Raw genomic sequence first — 20,681 nt, 5'->3', positions numbered from 1 at the left:
TCCTGACTCAGGGCTTCCAAATGCTTTGGCCCTGTAACAGTTACAGATCAGCATAACTGAATTACAGCAGACAGATGGGGGTGAGCATGTGAAGCAAGGCATTTCGTGATGGCAAAATCCCACACTAAGCTTTAGAAGGCAGCAGTCTGAAATCAGCAAGTATCTGAACTATGCTGATTTAATCATACCTGTGATTTGGCTTCTTTATTTTCACAGTGCATGCAAGCAGTGACATAACTTTTGTTTTAGAGGACCTGCAACTTGCTTACTGGTTTAAAGTAAAAAAAATAAAATAGAAGACAAGCAAACATGCAATCAGAATTTTATAGGAAGTAAGGCTCCTTTTTAATAGACTGGATGTTGGTTTAACTCCCAGGAAAATCCTTAGAGGAAATCAGAGAGAATTAAATTCTGCCTGCTGACTGCTGCAAAATTCTTACATGACTTCTGGACATTACTCTTATCCTTACTCTCAGGATGTTTAAGCAGGTATTTCTTTGGTCCCCTCTAGCAGAAGCATTCATTACTCTTGCATTTCCATAAGGGTAGAGAGTGTTCAGTGTTTTAAGCACCATAAATTATGTATTTGGGGTGAGAGAGGTTAAGATAGGACTACAGTCCCAAGGCTACTTGATGCTGATATCCTGTATCTGTGTATGTTTGACATTTGTGCTTTAGATTCTTATCTATGTCTAGTAAACCTTCACTCACAGAAGTGTCAAGACGCTAAATTAACTTCTTTTCTTGAAGCACTAGGGGGCTAATTAGTTTTCTAAAGAAATTCCATAAAGAAAATAATTCTTCTCTATTTAGGTCAATGTGCAAGTGCTGTAGTAAGAAGCTACAGCGCATGCCAACGTCTTAACATTGCTTCCTATTCCGCACAGTGAATGAGAGCACAATTCGACAGAAACATCCTTACAGTGTTGCAACTAGAAATGTCTACCTTATTTTCTTACTTAATAATGAGGGAGATTATTCTCTAGAAATACTACTGACTGTGGGTGCATGCAGAGCACCCAGTGTCTTCACATCAGGACAGAGAGTGCGTTTAAAGGTGGTATTTTCAGCAAACAGAACTCATCTAGATTATACTTAATGATCTGTGATTTAAACCAGGAGATTAGGGCACTAATCTTCTGCTTTCTTCTACTATTTGATCCTTTTAGCATAATTAAAAGGCAATTATAATGTATGCACACAGACTGGACTAATTATTATTGGCACCATACCCTGTCTTGTGATTTCCTAAATGTTCAGTGCCAGATTCAGTCAACAGGCTATGCTTTTTGTGAAGGAACTGAACAAAATCTTACACAGTTACTAGAGATGCAGTCAGTTCCGGTACCTTTTCAAGAAAGGCCTTATCTACAGTCCTGCAATCTTCAAGCATAAGGTTCTCTCCTTCCCCGTTATGGAGAATCATCTGCTCACATGAAAGGTTAGAGCCAGGTTCCTGATAGAAACCCTTTTAACCTGCTGTTCCTCTCTTTGACCAATAACTAACTGATATTTTGATGTGATCACAAGAAAAGAAATTTAGCTCAAAGAAGACATTTTCTCCAACATTTTGCAAATTAGTCCAACAGTTTAAATGTTAACTTCAAAACATTTCCTCTCATTCAACATAAAATTCTAACCTATCTCCAGAGAAGATAGGGATTATACTTTTCCGTTTCCACGACATAACACTACAGAGAAACTCTTTGTATACTCTGCTTCATTAAAAAAGAAAAAGCAAAGCTATAGTTGGGCTGACTAAATCTGCATGAGTAGCTTGCCCTCTGGTGACTAAGTCTGTGAGAACATACAAGCTCTGTAGGAGGTATATGAAGATAGGTATGAAGAAAGGCTGACTGGAATGTCATTCTGCGTGCTCCACAAGAAACAGTACCAAAAGGTTTAAAAGAAATGGTACACATTAACCGCAAGAGTGTTAGTGTGATTTCAGTCAAATTCAGAAGAGAAACAAACTGAGATAGAGATAAAATGTCAAGAAGATGAAGAACAGAACTGCAGCTGTGGTACAGTCACATATCAGAAAGAAGTAAAATTCCAGAATTTTACTTAAGACTTAGGAAGGCGAAGACAAAATAAAGAAACCAAAGGTGCCTCATAGCATCTGTTCCTCAAGGTTATAAAAGGGAGTCCAAAATCAGCTTATTATCTTAGTGAAGGCTCCATAGCAAGAAATCCTTGGTCTCTGTGTCTTACACAGGGGATGCCGGCCAGCCTACTTGAACATATTCACCTTGGAGTCTGTGAGTATATGGGTGTTAACCTAGATAAAAATCTTTGAAGATGCAGAAGCATGTACAGTAAACTGCCAAAACTGTAACTGTCTTGCTTGTATTCACCAGGAAATTCAGTTCCTGTAAAGACCACTAGAACTCAAAATAATTTCTGCACCAATCACAAGTTTGGGTGGTCATACCTGCACCCTTTCCCAGTTACCTCAACATGCCCGAATAACCCTGAGCTCCTCCTCATAGGTCACCCGGATCACAAGAGTCTCACTTCTCTTCAGTATTGCTTATGGATTCCTTGCCTTCTCAAATACATTCTGAAACTACCTCTTCTACCACCTGGCACTTTTCCTGTCCTACATCTGCCTCTTGGGCAGCAGTAGAAGCAGGAAGAGAAAGGTCACCTGCTAGTTCTGTCCTGCACAATTTTCATAGGGCATTAGCGATTAGCATTCTAGAAAACATGCAGTCGACTCAACAGCTATCACAGTGCACTCTTTTATCATGCATGCAGTACTGCATAGCATTTGCCAGTGACAAATGCAATAGTATTTACAAGATGAAATATGACTCTCAAACTCAGAAGGGATTAAGTTGAACCATTAAAAAATGTGCTCCGTGATACGACCTCTCTTCTCGCAGAGAAAGAGTTAAATAACCTTGCCTGCTCCCCAGAGGCTGCTGGTCCCACAAAGAGGTGCCATGTTTTATTTAAAACATGCTCTCTCGCAGTAACCATTTGTTCTAATTGGCAAGGCAAGGCTGGGTCCCCAAAGCACACAGCTCGTTACATTCAGTTTGGATTACAAAAACACGATGAAACAAACTGCATCGAAATGTACAAATTAACAGCTCAGGAGTGCACGACACAGACATGGAATTAGATTGCAATATGGAACAAACTCCACAGGGAGGCTAAGGAACAAATCACTAGTGTTTCTATAAACTAGAGAAGGTTCCTAAACGAGCAAATACACAAAACTGAGCACAGATTTTTCTATAAATCAAGCAAATTGCTACACGAGAAAAAAAGAAACCCCTTCCCTCTCCTAGCTTATCCACGCGTTTGCAGGAGAATGGAGTTACAAGGAAGTTTCCTAGGTTCAACCCACGGATTGTAAACCGTAAGTGAACTCTGTTTCCAGGCTGCCAGTGTGCAAACATCACGGCAATCAAGGCAGATTTCTAAACGCTTTTTTACATCATCGGAGAACATATACACAAGAGACTAAATTACAGCTGCTGTTTGGACCAGTCCTTTGGGAAGGCCACAAGTTAGGAGGCAAACAAAATATTAACAACACAGAAAGAAACCAGCTTTATGGTACAGAAGAAAGCATGCTAGAAAAGAGAGCTCTGAAAAACTACAAATAATGCAAGCTTGAGACAAACAAGGGCTAAGCTCCTTTCTCTGCTTGTAGGTCAGTCTGTAGCATAGGACTGGAAATCCCCTGACAACAAAGAAGAAACAAACTACATGGAAAATATCAGTGATATCTTTCAAGACAGAAGAAGAAAAAAAAATTTACAGCCTTTTCAGGTAGCAAGCAATGAGGTCATGTTTTTGTTAAAGCATAATTAATATTTGTAACAAATGACCATCAGGCTACTAGACCATGAATTTAGCAAGATGCAATCCAGTGGAATAGCCACTAATGTCCTACACAGAAGTTTACTGATAGATTGATCGACTGTAAAATGTTATAGACCTTAAACAAAAGGCATTCGATTTTCCTACACTGTGTTAGTGAAGACTTCCAAATGTGAGCGGAGAAAGTCCTACTGGCTTGAACTTAGTAGTAGTCAGAAAGAAGGAAACTGAAAAAGAAAAAAACCTGTCCTCTTCAATACACATTTAAATGCCAGCTGTGCATGAAATTACTTTTCTTCCACTAAAGGCTGCACATAAATAGAAATACTGCATGGGCCTGTCCTCCATCACTGCTTGCCCCTTCTCAACATTTCATATGAGGGAGGAGCAACAAGAGAAAAATAAAATCGAGCAAATCGAACCAGCAGCTGAGCCACTGACCCTACTGACAGTCCACATTGCTCTGTTGTGCACACAATGCCTTCACGCAGTCAGGTCCCAGGCAGCGGGAAACTATCTCCCATGCAGCCTCTTAAACACCTTTTCTACACCATGCATGGCAAAACACTATCAGTACTGCCACAAAGCAACAAAGGAACTCCCTACTCCGCAAACACGATAGCAGGAAGTATAACTTTACTCCTCAAGTAAAGTTATACTAACTTGGCTAAAAAATGTGGTCTCTAATGCCTAAAACTTCAGTGAGCCCTCATACTCTCAGTTCTATGTGTACTGAGTATGAGGAACAGATAGCATGAATACACTCCATTATTTGGTTGACAGTGCTATTTTTTAAGAGCTTAGATAACACAACCACACTTGAGTAAACTAATCTTCTATTAATTTCTATTTCCTCAGCAAACCTTTAAGACAGGTTAGAGGAAAAGTAGTCAACTAAAAATAGGTAACATTTTATGGAAGGATTCAGATGTTCTAACAACCCAAACAGAGCTATTACTCATATATTGGTTTTTTCGTACTCTGCAGAATAACATATACTAAATCTTTGGGGTCAGGAGTGCAAATCAAGCTTATTTGTAAGTGAAGGCAAATTAAAGTAATGTATCCATTTTCTCCCCTTAATGCTGTTTCATGGTGATTGCCTTCAGCAAGCTTAGCATACATCTCATCTTTTTAAGTTTACTAATTATGCTAAGACATCTTTTCTCTGCCAGCTTTCCCCTTTAAAAAGTCTTTGAGCATAGAGTAGGAGAAGTTAAATGTGTGCCATATGATATCTAGGTTTATATCTGGAATGTTATAATTCCCTATTAGTGGGTACTCCAGAAATTAGAAATATTTGCTCTCACTATAACTAGCTATACAATTTGACAAAGAATTACGTAGCTGCAAACCTGACTGTCTAATAAAACTGGAAGATGAAGCTTGATTACTTTCAAGTGCTAGCCAGTGAGCACCATCTTCTGTAGTGAGCAGTCCATGTACTTCAGAACACCAAGACAGATACGAATACAGTAACCAATTCTAGCCTAATGAAGCAACAAATTGAGGCACCAGTTTCCATTAGGAGCCAACAAAGGTAATGCCATACTGAAAAAGAAGTATTTTGTGTCGAGATCAAGGAAGTCAGTACATAGTGCTGTTTCCAAACTTCTGAAAACGCTTGTTGCCTTTCCAGCAACACAACCAAGGTGTGGATTCTCATTGGAAACTACAAGGACATGGAAAATGCACTCTCGCAAGGCTTTTAATCATTCATTTAGGAATGAAAACTTAATGAGCATGAGAAGGACTCAATAGAAAATAATTTATAATTTATCATATAAGATACAGCAAACAGCAAAATTTGAACTAGCAACATGCAAGATGCACCTGTTGAAAAGGTTTCCAGTAAACAAGCTGAAAGCCCAACTGAGGAGCAAGTTAGTAGTTGATTTACAGCAAAGACTATTTAGCCAAGAATGCAGACTTTTGCTAGCTTATGCTTACAGTAGGTGTTACTACTGCCAGACAAGGTAGCATTCTAAGTAGGATTTACAAAGACAAAGAAGAAAGTTGGTTATTCAAGTGATTCAGAGTCACATAAAACCCCCAAATCTGTAAGCTCTGAAAATTAGGAGTGGATTGGGAGGACAAATAAAGGTCTGCTCAAAACAAGCAGAAGGGTTAAGATGCACAAAACCATGAAATAACTCTAGAAGCACATGGCTGAGTGAGTGCAGGAAACAGAAAGAAATGCAAATCATTTCCTACTTCCAGAATCACACCACAACTAGAAGTTACCAGGCTCGGGAGCCTTGCAGCGTTTTGCTAGTTTGCTGTTGGTTTGCTTTGTTTTGTTTCCCCCACTTATCTGCTCTTTCATATTCAGAAGAGTGGAAGATAACACAGAAGTTACAAGATTTCTTACTGTGGCATAGACCTAAGCACATGTGTTGAAAATGTATGTGGTTTCAGCAATACTTACTTCCTACTTGACAGATGGAGACCAGGAAAACCCCAGTAATTCTTACTCATCAGGATATCCATATGCAAAAAAAAAGTGTTTGATTTCAAACTGAAAAATAAAACTGACCTAGGAGTCGAGACCCCTAGAACTCAGAGAATCCTCTGGTCATAATGACTGAAGTATTTTTCAAATTCAATGATGCTGATCAGGCATTTCACAGAACAAGAACATAAACACTGCATAGCTGGATTAAGAAAGAGGTGTACACCAACCTCTAGAAACTTCCACTACACACTCAGACAAAAGGGCTACAAAACCAACTCACAAATGCATGAATGGTCTATCATTTTCTTTCGGTTTCCAAGTGCATCACTCCCCAATCCATCCATGCTGCACTTACCTTCAGCTCCACGTGCTACTGAACAACCGAAATCCACTTCCTGCACCACTCATCCCAATGCTGACAGCACCATAACAAATTATACTTTCTAGACTTGTAACACAATGAATTAAAGGCAGACTGCATTTCTTTGGGTGATTACACAAAAGAAGTACTTTAGTACAAAGTCTAGTTTTAACATTTTCTCTGTTTAAATATTTGTTCTTACTCTGTAATAGTTTGTTCTGTACAGGACTGTTCCCAGAGGTTCTAATTAAAATAGAGTTCTTGAGGTACCAGGTGTTGTTTCTGTGAATGTCTGCAGAGTTCCTGCCTGAAAGACCCTACTTTATAAAGGTGGCTTTACAAGTACTCAATGTCCCTATCGGAAGGTGGTATTAAAAATTTCACAAATCTAATGGGAGCAAAGACAGATTAATAAAGAGTGCTTTTGAAAAATTCCACTCCTCACTGTCCTGCATTTTAATCATTTGGATTCCAGAGTTTCCCATAGTGGCAGAAGAGAAGCTGCAGTATTAAAAAAAGATGTGGTGTCACTAAGGGAAATACTCTGGTCACAATTTGCATTTTTCCACTTACTAGCCTATAGTCTGAAAGCCCTTCAAGTTTCATTGCATTTGGATTCTGGATACACAAGAAGTTTGAAGCAACTGTGCCTTAACCATCTGAAGAGCAAATTTATTGGAAGCAATTGAATAAGTAGTATTACACTTGTACTTGTACTGTGTCCGGAGACTTGGCGGCACTGCTATCGCACAGTCAGCGCCAAATTAGAGACAGAATGGAGTAAGGTACTTTGAAGAAGTACAATTAACTTGAAATTATTTCAGAGAGACTCTTGAACATTTCAAAGTCTGCTGCAAGTTATTTAAGCCCTGGTTGTACAGGACTTAAATAAAACATGTCAGGGATTCCATCTTGGAACAGGCAGAGGAGGTGAAGAGGAAGCAAAGCTGGCTGAAGAGGACAGCTAACTTCATGCTCTGCCCAAGTATTTATCAACCTTTATTTGTAAACCAAGATTTAGTCTGTGGCAAACAAACAAATTTATGGTTGTACAGAAGAGCTTGGTGATTTTTCTAGATGTAGATCAAAACATTGGGCTCTTCTAGGCAAAGCGTTGCAGGTATCTGTGCAGTATGCAGCTCACTATTGCCATAGAAATCTGAACAATTTAATCTCTACAATAACCTGTGGAAAGTATTCCCATGTTTAATGTGCAGTCAGACAAAACAAGGAATTCCAGCCCCCAGGACATATAATCTAGTTGATTTTGCTGTTTGTTTCATACCTGGACAAATGAGAGTGAAAATTCACTGAAATTATATTGACAATAAATTTAGAAATCACAAGCATTTGGTCAAACAAGAAGGCAAACTAACAGCCCCTGACCACTTCCTTTTGTTCTATTGCAGTGCTAATCAGCATCACAGACGTGAAACTATGACCAGAGGATGGGGAAGAGAAGAAGGGCAGAAGCAAGGAAGAGCACATGATCATGTATTTACAAAATTGTACATGGTTCAGAAAGTCTGAAAAAAAGGTAGGGACAGGAGGGTTTCACAGAATAACTCAGACTGCAACACAAACCCAGTCATTTATATTACATTACTATTTATAACCCAATAACGTTTTCATCTCTTGCTGACTTTTTGCCCTTCTCTCTGTCTATAGGAAGGTAGTGATTACACAAATGTAAGAGGTTTTGCTATGTGCATCTGAAATATTTTTTAAGAGGAAGTCTGTCTTTTATCTGAAAAAAATACCCAGTCATTCAACCAAGGTACTAACCTTTTTCGTTGTGTGGATTTCTTTTTTCTAAAATAAAAGAGAAAGGAAATGACAGTCAAGAGAAAGAATAATTTCCAGCTTTCCCTCACATACAAATCTCCTTCAAGGCATTTGAAGTAATAACTTGCTCTATTAAAAGAGAAACAAGAGAAACTTTTTTCACATCTCTCTGAAGTGTCTGGAACGGTGAAGAACATCTTGCAACAGCTTACTTGCTTAAAATACCACTTTTGTGGTGATTAAATTTACAGGAATATGAGGACACATCTTTCTATTTCAATACTGTGTCTTGAAACCCAGCATAAAAAAATATGCTAAAATACTTAACATCACCAAAAAAACCCAACCAACCAAACCAAAAAACTAACATGCCAACAAAAAGCAACTGAAGCAAAAAAATACCTCTAAGCCTAAAGGATGTTGGGATGATGACACTGAGAAGCTTTAAGTTACTATTCAAACAGAAATGGTTATTTCAATCCTACTTTTTGAAGGAATCATAGTTAAGATCTAAAAAGTAAATCTTTTTCCACAGTATTTGGTTTTGTTCCAACTAGCACTAACTTTTTGAAGTTACTAAAACTCTTCATGATCCTTATTTAATAAAAATAAACGGGCTGTAAAGACAGTCTCAAAAATCCTAAAAATAAACCTCCCTGCCCATGAAAAATCACACCAATACATCTCGTGCTTTTGTCACAGAAAAAATGAACTTGATCAGAGGTAATGGTATTTCCAGAACACTACAGAATTAAGAAACCAAGAACTCCTTGTTAAAAAAAACCCAAACAAAAAACTAAACAACAACAACAGAGGCAAAACAAAGAAAAAAGTTAGGCACAATCCTGTAAAACCAAAATAAAAGATGCTTTGCTCCGTGTATGGTCTGCTGGCTGTGGAGTTTTCTAGGCTCGGTTAAACTCTGAATACAAAGGATGGATCATTTTAATATTTCTGAATCAGAAAATCCACATCTCCGAGGTACACAAAGGGAAGCTGTTTACAGTGCCAGTATGAACACAACAGTTGTACTGAGTCAAAGACCCAGTAGCTTGTTTGTGACTGTGGTCAGCTGGGAAAGAGTACAAGCAAGCACTTGCTCTTTTTCATTAGGCCCTTTCCCATGGACCCATGGCTTTGGAAAACAACCAGGTACGTACATGCATTTTACTGAACACTCTTTGACAATCCTTATTTGCCATGTGTTTGGTTAACAAAATTATCCTGAAGCCAAGACTTGAAGTCTAGAAGTTAAAATTAATTTTTTTATTAAAAAAAAAGTTTTTAGGGTTTTTGTTTGTTTTCCAATCTGATCCTTTTTATACCATATTTGCTTCCGCAAGAGAAATTAAAAATCATTAACTATGATAGCATTTTAAATACAAATAAAAATAGGTTTACAATATTAAATAATACCCCAAAAACCCAAAAAGGCAAAGCTAAAGATGATAACAGGAAAAGGCCAACAGCAATTCCTAATCTTTTCACACTGTAATAAGAAAACAGTATGCTGCAATTAGGATTGGCCTGCTCATTAGATACTGATGATTTAAATTTTCCAAAGGGCTGCAAGTTAAAAAGAAATTAAACAAGAAGTGTTCTATAGCAACTTCTCATTTTTTATCCATGACACATTTCAGAGGTTATTATAAAATAAATCCTACAGAATCCAAAATTACAAATCAGATGTAGGCATTCTGAAAGCCACACCGTCTGTATGGGAGCTGTGCTGATAGCAGAACTCTCTGGAGTTCAAGAGTATTCCAGAATTCCATAAACTTCAAGAACAGTGTTTGTTTGGTACATTCACACCAGAGGTTCATGATCAGCAAACAAATGAAGCACTAAAGTAAAGGAGATCCAATTACATGTACACACTGAAGGAAGAGAAGCCCATGCACAAATCCTAAAAGGGATGCCAATAATGGGGCTTTGATAATCTAACAAAAACACAAAACCTTTGACTGCACTTACCAGCAAAGCATTTGGAACAGAGATTCATAGTCTTGCTGGACCTGGGGCAAAAATAAAAAAAATAGAGCTAAAAAATTCATTATAATTCTGATCAATACAGGGCAGTTTTGGGGAAATGAAGCAAAGGTAGAGAGAGTGTAAGAACTTAAATGGCTAGGAATCAAGTCTAAGTGGCCAGAAGTGTGTGAACTAGAACAGGGACAAGGGGAAGAGACTTCTTATGGCAATCTCTTTCCAATTTAAAGAGCTTCCCAAACATGACTTCCACACATTTACCTCATATATGAAGATAAGCTCACTCCACCATTCCATGAATGTTATACGCTAGTTAAGATCTTTCTACTGCAGTATAATAATAATGATAGACAGGAAGAGCCAACACATTCCACTTCAATATCAGACTCCTCTTGGCAACAGCTCTGCAGTCCTGACAAACCCTGACTACAGTACAGCAGTAGAGAGATTAAAGTATCGCACTTATAAGGACATGGATGTACTCTTGGAAGCTTAGCTCAGATGACTTAAGCTATTACCTCAAGCTGTTCATTAGTACCCTCAGCTGCATCCAGCAGGAATCTAAAATCACCTGGCTGCCTTCGCACTGGATAGTTCACATGATCCATTAATGTGGCTCAACTCTGAGGACAGGAACATTTAGTTAAGAGAAAAATCAGCTGGAGAAGGACAGCAGTATCTTAAGCCTCCCAGATGCCTCCTAAGGGTTTGTGCAATTACATCACAAGTGCTCACCCTCATAAAGCAAGCCAATAGGATCATCCCAAATAAATAAATAAGTTTCTAGAGCTCCCTAGGGCTACCATGAAATCTCCCAAAGCAATACAACATGGAAGTACAAGTTTCTCCCTGTCTATGAAAACTTTTCTTCTAACATCACAACATCTCCTGCTGGAGAATATTCTCTAAAGCTCTTTGAGCGCTGAATTATCTTCACTTGACAGCAACCTGGTTTCTGTTCCTGCTATTTGAGTTGTTTGGTGTTTCTCAACCAGCTCTGCCATTACATGTAAGCATTAACACCATTTATGCAAATCAATTCTGCATACACAAACCCAATTCACACGACCTAAACAACTGCTTTCTATTTCCAATAAGGACAGAATTTTGAGGTAAGATCTGCATCTTATGATACACATATTACAAAAATCAGAACTGCATGTTATCTTGAAAAGAACTGTAGTTTCTGTCCATGCAATTACACCACAAATAGACACACCTATCGGAAGAATTACAGGTCTCGTCCCTTTTCTCAAGAGTTTGCAAGAGGGTATTTTGAATGACTTTCAGGTAACAAAGTCAATCCAGACCTGGTCAATCATATCTTAGTATTAGTCACATCAAAACATTACAGATACTTTTCTGCTCATGCACATTTGAAAGCTAGTTTACAACGGGCTCAAAAATTCTAGAACACAGTTCACTGCAGATATGAGACATAAGCATTTGCCAGCTATAGCAAGAGCCACAGACACATAAAAGCTAATTTTAAATGCAAACAGTATGTGCACAGGACAGAAGTTAATTCCCAAGGAAAGAAATGCAGAACAGCATTTATAGCCATACAAACACATCACCGAGCTGGTGTATACTCAAAGATTCAATATCTACGTTGGCAGTCTGCACAGATTATCTACCTTCAAAAGAACTGCAATTAAAAACAGCATGGTGAGTCAACACCTACAGCATTAGTGTGCTGCAGTTCAGTACTCACTGCTTATGGGTTAGGCCTTCTGGAGCAGCTCAATATGCCAGGCAGGAGCTTCTCTGCAAAGCCATTAAACCCCAGGGGCAGCAAAGAAAAAGAAAGGCAGAGTTCAGATGGTTCATATTGATGACATTGGAATGGGCAATGACAAACGTTTTCAGTGGTATAATCAACCATCTCAGCTGTTAAATATCAATTCAAAGCCCCATACAATATTTACTTGTCAGCACATCAACAGTGGAGAACACACACAACATCCAGCTAGGTATGTGAAAACAAACAAACAAACAAACGAGCTGCCAGTTATGCATGACACCAAAACACTCCAGACTTTCTGAACGGGCAGTGCTACTGGAAAAGCGACCTTGTGAGCTAAGTAACTACAGTTCACTGTTACTTTCAAGGACCACTTTGTCTCTGATCCTATAATGTGCTTTTTTTAAGGCATGCAAGTCAGTCTGAGGCTGCTAAATAAGGTGAGAATCTAAATCATAAGTGGTTTGTCTGGTTTTTAGTTTCTTTTACACAGTCACGTCACTGTGGAGCCATCAGTACTAAACTAGAACTAAAGAACGGTATTTTTCATTAGAAAGAGTAACAGCATCAATCTACAATCAGCTCCTTTTTGAAAGTGCAATACTTCACTAAAGCAAAAGATTTACAAATAAAATGCATTAAGCAGTTTACATATGTCAGATTCAGTAGATATTATGAGTCATGTCAATGTCTGTCAATGGTTTTGACAGCTCCTTGTTAGACTGCAAATCCCTCCTCTCATTGCTATGTTTTCCTCTTTACAGGACACAAGAGTTCTCTCACCACCCTCTCAAAAGCAAGCAAACCTGCGCATGGCTATTTTCTCTGCAAAATACATCTTGTTAACCACGTCGCTATTTTACATTTAGTACTTCCCAGCGACTCCAACCTTCCCCAGAAACTCACAATGCCAGGCAGGAACACCAAAACACTGATAGCCTTTTCAAATATATCATACATCTGTAATATCTGTTCTTTCTAGAGGTAATTTTAGTTGAAACACTCAAAGCTTTAAACTACTGAACAGTTTGGGTCACGACACAGCCCTGTTTCCACTCCCTAAGAAAGAGGCGGTCAGAGCAGCCAGCTCTACTTAGAGCAGGTGATTTGTAGGGAAAGCAAGACAATTCAGATTCCTAGGAACATAAAGTAAGATCATTAGTCTAAAGGTAAGTAAGGCACAGTGAAGCTAAAATTCAAACTAAGTCCTGGCAACACGAATTGCATGTTTTAGATTGCAAGCCTTTAGGCTGACACCCTGCTGTCAAAGGTTGGTGATATTTGACATGCTCCTGAATTAGATATGGAATTATCATGGTTTTTAACCAGACATATGAGGATAATTACCAGATTTCTCTTACAGAAGTCAGCTTCAGGCTTAGCAGCACCTAATCCAGATTTACTTCAATATGTATTTTACACATACAGTATTCCTAGAAAGCCAGTTTTATGTTGATAATTTACAATCTCCAATTGTACATAATTTAAGCTGCTATTCAGAAAGATATTAATATTTATCAAGTCAGGTAGAATGGTATTATCTCCGAGGCAGAGAATAAAGTTGAACCCTATTTGAAGGTACTTCTATCTGTCAGAAAGAAACCATTTAACTAGAGGGTCACACAAAATTATTATGCAGATTGGAAACCACAAGGTGAAGCAAACTCAGAAGGTCAAGTGGCAGAGCAACTTAGAGACAGAGGATACTTCAAGCTTGCTAGAAAACCCCAGAGACTGCAGAGTGATTGCATACAGTAGTTCCATAGGGCTCAGTCTGAAATGACTGTGGGTATTAAAAGTGCTTCCATTTTCAAACAAAATCCCCCACCCCCTTAACAACAGTCATGCAAACAGTAAAAACAACAGAAGGCCTTTGAGAGGAAGACATTTAGAGAAAGAGGAAAACCTGCAAGTTATAGTTCTACTTTAAGCAACAAATAAATTACATGTGAAGGTAAAAATAAAAGAAGATTCAAGGCTATGCAAACTCTCATGCCTTACTTACACTGCTGTGCAACAAATGTGAAAAGAAAAACTGCTGGAGCCTTCAGGCAGATGTACAAGCGGACTACCGTAAGGTCCTAACTTCACTGCTATCAACACCTGCACCTCCAGTTAAAGGAGCACAACGCAAAGTGAGAGTCAGACAGAGGTATTAAATATCAAAAATAGCATATTTCAATTTCTGTGTACTGATATATAACTAATCAATAAAACTGAAGAGATTGCTTCCCTGATTGTATTTTCACTTGGTACTTCCAGTAATTTCCTATGAGGATGTGGCCTCATCTAGTCCACTAAAAGAACTGAAAGTTGTTTCCTCAAATTTATGGCCTATATGCTGCAAATTACTCCTTCTCTTTCTTGTCATTTAAGAGTATACCATTGCAAGGTAGCATTCAAACCAACGTGCATTCTTCCCTGCTTCACTGGAAGTTTGTTCTTCCCTCTCTCCCAGACATTATGAAACCATAACCTATACAATGGAGTTGAATCTTGAGGACTGCTAGATGTACAGTAGTTGATTAGAGAAGCCACAATCTACAAACATAAATAATCTGAATATTCAAACCCAAAATGTGGAAATAATGAAGAGAGTTAAAGAAGCATACATAAATTTCTTTGGTCTCAGGATACTCATTCTCCCTAAGGCAAACACTTTCTACCATGAAACTTAAGAGTGGCACACCTATTAAATACAGGAGGTTTTGTAACAAACTCCTACGTTTTCCAGTTTGACACTTCCAAGCTTCCTCATCCCATCTTTAAAAGAGAAGGAAAAAAAGCAAACCAAACACACTAAAAACTAATACTTGCTTAACTCCACACAAGTGCCAAAGAACAATACAAACTGTGCTGTTTCATCTGTACTAGAATGTCTCCTACGCTTTAAGGTAACAGTGAGCTGCTTTACTGAAGTAAATTCTCATCAACAGCAAGAACTGTGCAGCTGCACTAGAGTAAAAACAAGTAAACACTGCAGGATAGGTGGTGTATTCTCAATGCTTGATGAGCAGCAGCAGAATACCAGTCATTCTGAAAATACAGTTTGTTGAGTTGTTCCTCCAGGAGAGAATAATGAGTTCAGAGAAAAAATGCTTTCATATATATCAGACATAAATTAGATATTTAAGCCACATATGTTAATTAAGCATGACTGCAAAATCACAGGTTCTTCAATTTTCTTGGGAACAAGGTTTTCCATCATATCTAGACATAATCTCTAGGAGTCAGCTTAGGATTTAAGAGCAGGCAAACGTATGTGCTCCATTGGCACTCTAATTGTACTACGGATTAGATGCATCATGTTAAACGTTTCTTGGTCCCCTTCCAGCACAGCAATTAGAGTGGGATCACAGTCACTACAGCACAAATCTGTCTTACCTGCTGAATGACACCTGATCAAGACTGTCAGGGGCCACGTGTTTAAAAAACATTAATGCATTAATGCACTATGAATCACATTATTAATTGGCTAAAAACTACAAAGAAGCCTTCTCCCTATACATTCAGCACATAGTGTTTCATGTATTCAGAAACAACACAGGACATATATCTTACTTCAATGCATTTAGACTACTGTAGTTAATGGTCTGTCACCATTTCCATTATAAAGCAATTTTCAAAGGTTTGTAACACTGCTGAAGAATTCACACTGAGCTGTATCCTGGCACACAGCAAAAGGAAAACTATAGCCCACATATGTTTACTTTCATCCAATCAGGCTAGAGGATTATTTATCATTAAAAGAAAATTGATCCAATTTTGTACTCCCCTTATACTTTCCATCATCCACTTACAGCATACAACATTTCACCTTGTACAGGAAGGAGGTTAATTATACTGTGTTAATAAGACCCTCAATCGTGCTTTGAAAGTTCTGTATATGCTGCAAGTTCACTTCTGAAGAAAGCCATTTTACTTCTGTAAATCAGAAGTCACCTCATCAACTTCATATATGCTGCAAATCTGATACTTCTAGTCCCTCAATTGATGATCTTGCTAAGGAGATACAGGCAAAGCTTTTTTTAACATTTTAAACAATTATTCACACTTTCAGACTGAGGCAACTCAGAACAACATACACCAAATTATTTTCAAAAAAGAGCAGAAGTGGGGCATGTCAAATGCAGGTGGACCTGTAGAGAATCTGGCAGTCAGAAACAGAACTACAGAATGTTAGGGGTTTGAAGGCATCTCTAGAGATCAAGTCCAACCCCACTGCCAAAGCAAGATCATCAACAGAAAGCCTCACAGGGACACATTCAGGCAGGCTTTGAAAGTCCCCAGGGAAGGAGACTCCACAACCTCTCTGACAGCTCCATCACCCTCGCCACAAAGAAGTGTCTCCTCATGTTGAGGTGGAATCCCCCATGTTCTAGCTTACATCCACTGTTAAGTGTCCTACCACTGGGCACCACTGTAAAGAGACAATCGCCTTCATCTTGACACCCACCCCTCAGATATTTGTTTATAGACATTGCTAAGATCCCCTCTCAGCCTTCTCTTCCCAAACATCCACATACATGCAGAAACAGATTTTTAAATGAATTAAAATCTCAAATTGTGCAAATGCAGTCAATGCCCTCTACTTCAACAGCTGCTCTTACAACCATATGCCCAGTGATGAGCACTCTAGTTCAATTAGAAAAGTGTTATCAATAAAATGTTGTTACTACTGTTACAGTGAGTTTTTGCTTGGAAAATATGAGTAATCTGCTTTTGGACATTGCATTTTCGCCATGAACAATTTAAGTGTCAAGTATAATTTCTAGATTGTTGTGAAGCTGCTGAAAACAACGCTTTGGTTAGTAAGTCACATTTGCAAGGCCCTCATCATCCTGACCTCAATTTGAAATGAAATGGAGGGTAAATTTTATGCCCAGCACAGCGTGCTGGTGCAATGCCCTTCTGGCAGCCTCCCACACTCAGGAGCTATGCTGATGCATCCCAATGAAGTAGCCGTATCCCAAATTATTATTTTTTTCAATGGCTACACTAGAGCATTATTTTTAACTCTGGCTTTTTAACTTTTTATGGTTTAAATATACAAAGACATTGAAGTGTTTTGTGATGGTAAGAGCAAAAATATACAAGAGCAGGATGAGGAAATGGGGGAAATACACAGCAACAGAGCAGCTCCTTGCTTTTACAAAGCGTATCATGGGGTTCTGACACAAAAGCACTGATAGATTTTCAATTTAAAGCCTTCTCAGCAATTAATACAATAAATGCAAAGAATCCAATGCATCTAAATGAGGTAGAACTGTAAGAACTTAGATGTATTCAATTTGGTTTCTATCTTCCAGTCAAAGCTAAAACACTTCATATTCCCACTAATATGTTTCCATATGTTTTCCAGCTAAAAAAAATGAAACAAATCTCAGCAGAAAAATCCTAACCAAACATTCCTCTGCAACTCTCCAATATGTTAGAGAGTTACAAAATTGGATACAAAATGCACAGTCTCCTATTTAGAGCAGAGGAAAACGTTTGGAATACTAGGTACAAGCAGAATCCAAGAGGCCTTCATAAAGCAGGAATAAAATTTGAACGTTGTAGCCTACTCATCTTCCACAAAATCCTCGATGACATTATTATTCATGTGCACTGCAGGAAATAACCAACATTGCCCTGTGACAACACATCCATCTTCAGATTTACAATATGGAATCATATCAACTTCATCTTTTCCTCCAGATCAGACACTCCAGTGAGAAGCAGCACTCAGAAACCTATTCCATTTGTGTTACTCCTTTTGCCAGAGGGCCAATAGTAACATACCGTTAAGAAGACAAAGGTGGAAGGAACCTCAAGGAAGTATCCGTCCTGTCCCCTGATCTAAAGACAAGGCTAATGATATCTCAAGCCTTCCTAAGAGATTTTCCTGAAACACTTCCTGACTTCCACAATAAGATTTTGCCTAAAAATTATGAAAATCTTCAGATCATGCTCGTTTTAAGCCCAGTGTATCCCTTCTCTATGCCAAAGAGAGAAGCAATTCTGAAATCATAGTTACTTTTCTGTACCAAAAAAAGGCACTTTTGAATCCCTGGCATTATAATGGGTTAGAATGGTTAGAACTCCTGAATGACAGAAAAAGGGCAAAAAAAGTCTTGCAAAATGTTTCAAATATCTTGCCTGTTGCATACATACAAATATTTCCAAGGTAAAAGTACATAAACTGGCTTACAAACAAACAAAAAAGACGTTGCTTAGTATTAACAAAATGCACCAACAAAGTCTGGTTTCAGTACTGTGTTGTAAGTGTTCTCCAAAAGCTAGCAGAATAACAAAATAAGACAAAAGCCTCTGTTTCATAGATCATACATGTATTAAGTCAAACACTAGACAGGCAAAAAAAGAGTTTAAAAGGTTGACCTTCCAAAATATGGAGACACAAAGCACTTGAAGGTGCATTATATGCAGAAGTTCAGAACCCGAAGTATTATTTTGCCTGTTCATTTCCATGAGTTAAAGCACAGGAAGCTGGGTTCAAAAATTAGGCAGTCAGAAAGGAGTAAGTACCTGTTGGACAAAGTAAGATTACATCCTCTTCAGTAATAAGCAGGCTGTCCAGCAGGGCACCTCACTTGCATAGACCTCCCTTTACCTCACTTTAACAGCTCTTTGCACTTCTCTGCCTATCAAAACCTTCTGGGACTGCATGCTACAGTAGAATTGTAGGACTTTCTGAAAAGCTGTTGAAGAATTTTGACAAGGTGCCTACAATTTTCCCATGTGACCTACTCTAGGTGATCCTCCTCTGGCAGGGGAGTTGGCTTGGATGGTCTTTCGAGGTCACTTCTAACATTCTGTGATTCTATCTTATTACACTGTTCATAAATACACATCTATAAAAAGCTAGTAGTATGCAAGTTAGCAGACACTTTTTCTCCTTCCCATTTAAAACAGATTTCAGTAAAGTCTTAAAGAAGTTATCGAGAGGTTCACAGCTGGAAACTGACTTTCTTTATCCTAGCTAGTTTTGTACCTAATTGTACAGTAAGGAAGCAGCATGGCTCTTTCTTCAGCTCCTCTACATCTGAACTACACACAGCCATTTTCTGCTCTCAGATGAGAAAACTGTAGCCACATTTCATGATACTGCCCTAGAGAATGAGAACACTTCAGGTTTTCCTTTAGGAATTTGAAATTAATGGTATCAAGAATATTCCACACTAGGAGCGATCTGTCAGTTAATTATCAAAGAAAGCATTCCTAAACACAGATTCACATGTAATAAAAAAAACACTTCTACCATTCTGGTACAATAACATAAAGAGAAAGAAAATCCAAACACCACTACAAAACAAACAACAACAACAAAAGTCCAAACAAAACCAAAGCAAAACCAAAACAGCAAAACTGAAACAACAAAACCCAACAACAACCAAATATCCTAAACATAAAAAGTCACTTTCAGAAGTAGAAGAAACCACTGGAAATTCATCATAACCGCTGCAAAAAACAAGAGTCCTTTCTAGCAGACTGTCAGTTGTATCACAGTATCATTATTTCGGCTACCCAGAACTATCTTGCATAGCACAAGCAGGTGGGGTGGAAGGTCCAAATTACACCTAAAATACATACCCAAGACATGTCCTAAACACCTAGCTGAATACCCATCTTGCCCCCCTCCTCCCAGATGGAAGAAGCAGGAAAGCAGGCAAAAGCTTTGGTGCCTCTCAGTCTACCACAGAGGCACCGCATTTGGAGGTGTTTCGCACCCTGTTTCGCCTTTGGTAAGCACAGGTCACAGGGATGTGCATCTCCCTTTTTTGGTGAAACAACCTGTACTCTTCTAGGAGCGTTTTCATCTGTTGCTATTGGTCAGACACTCGTCAAAACGCTTAGAAACCTAGCCAACTTGTTTGTTTGCTGCTGCCTTTGTTTTGTCCTCTGTTTGCCTTCCGCCGCTCGTAGCTGGGGACTTGCCTGCCCCGTGAAAGGCAGACCTGACCCTAACCACCTTCCGCACTGAGCCAAGGGACTGCAGCGGCCTCCCGCCGCCGGGATACAGCTGCCCACGAGCTCGGCCGAGCCCCGGCACCGGCCAAGCAACGAGCTGCGACACCGGGACCGACCTGCCTGCCTGCCCGTCGCTCCAGCCCGAGGGCCGCCTCCTTCGTGATACACAGCACCCGATCGAACTGCTCCAGCCCGTAAACCTGGATCCTGCATCGCCCGGGTGGCTGACCGCTCCAACGACCTCCTGAGAGCCAGAGAGGCTTTGCGTCTGCGGAGCTTCTTCGACAGCTTCAGTCCGAGCTGCACGGGCAGCGCAGCCCCGCCACATCATCGCCACCGGGAAGGCCACCGCGGGGCTGGGACTTCACTCTCCCTCGTTTGTGCTTCTACATATCCTTTTGGATTGCAGATACTGGCACTCTGACCAGCGAGTAAACTAACTCTCTCTTCTGAAGTCTGTGAAAGTTTATGTTTGGTATCTACGCGGCAGTTTGTGCTGCATGGCTCTCCACTTGTTTGCATTTCCTAAACCCTTTCCT

General features: G+C 39.1%; 1 protein-coding gene across 3 annotated transcripts in view; it reads right to left on the bottom strand.

Annotated features, from left to right (window-relative positions):
* The window catches only part of ZFAND3 (zinc finger AN1-type containing 3), a 137,420-nt gene that overhangs the window by 92,948 nt on the left and 23,791 nt on the right, over positions 1-20,681 (bottom strand). For 2 of the 3 annotated variants that reach the window (XM_064158854.1, XM_064158852.1), the window contains exons 2-3: positions 10,413-10,453; positions 8,439-8,465 (exon numbers count right to left, since the gene is read on the bottom strand). In XM_064158854.1, coding sequence (XP_064014924.1) covers positions 8,439-8,465; positions 10,413-10,453 — 68 coding nt within the window. Of the gene's footprint in view, positions 1-8,438; positions 8,466-10,412; positions 10,454-12,141; positions 12,195-20,681 lie in introns of all 3 variants that reach the window. The other variant, XM_064158853.1, reaches the window with a different exon arrangement.

Source organism: Pogoniulus pusillus, chromosome 18 (assembly GCF_015220805.1).
Source record: "Pogoniulus pusillus isolate bPogPus1 chromosome 18, bPogPus1.pri, whole genome shotgun sequence".
Classification (NCBI taxonomy): Eukaryota; Metazoa; Chordata; class Aves; order Piciformes; family Lybiidae; genus Pogoniulus; species Pogoniulus pusillus.
The sequence above is the reverse complement of the archived record's forward strand: the minus strand, read 5'-3'. Positions and strand labels throughout refer to the sequence as shown.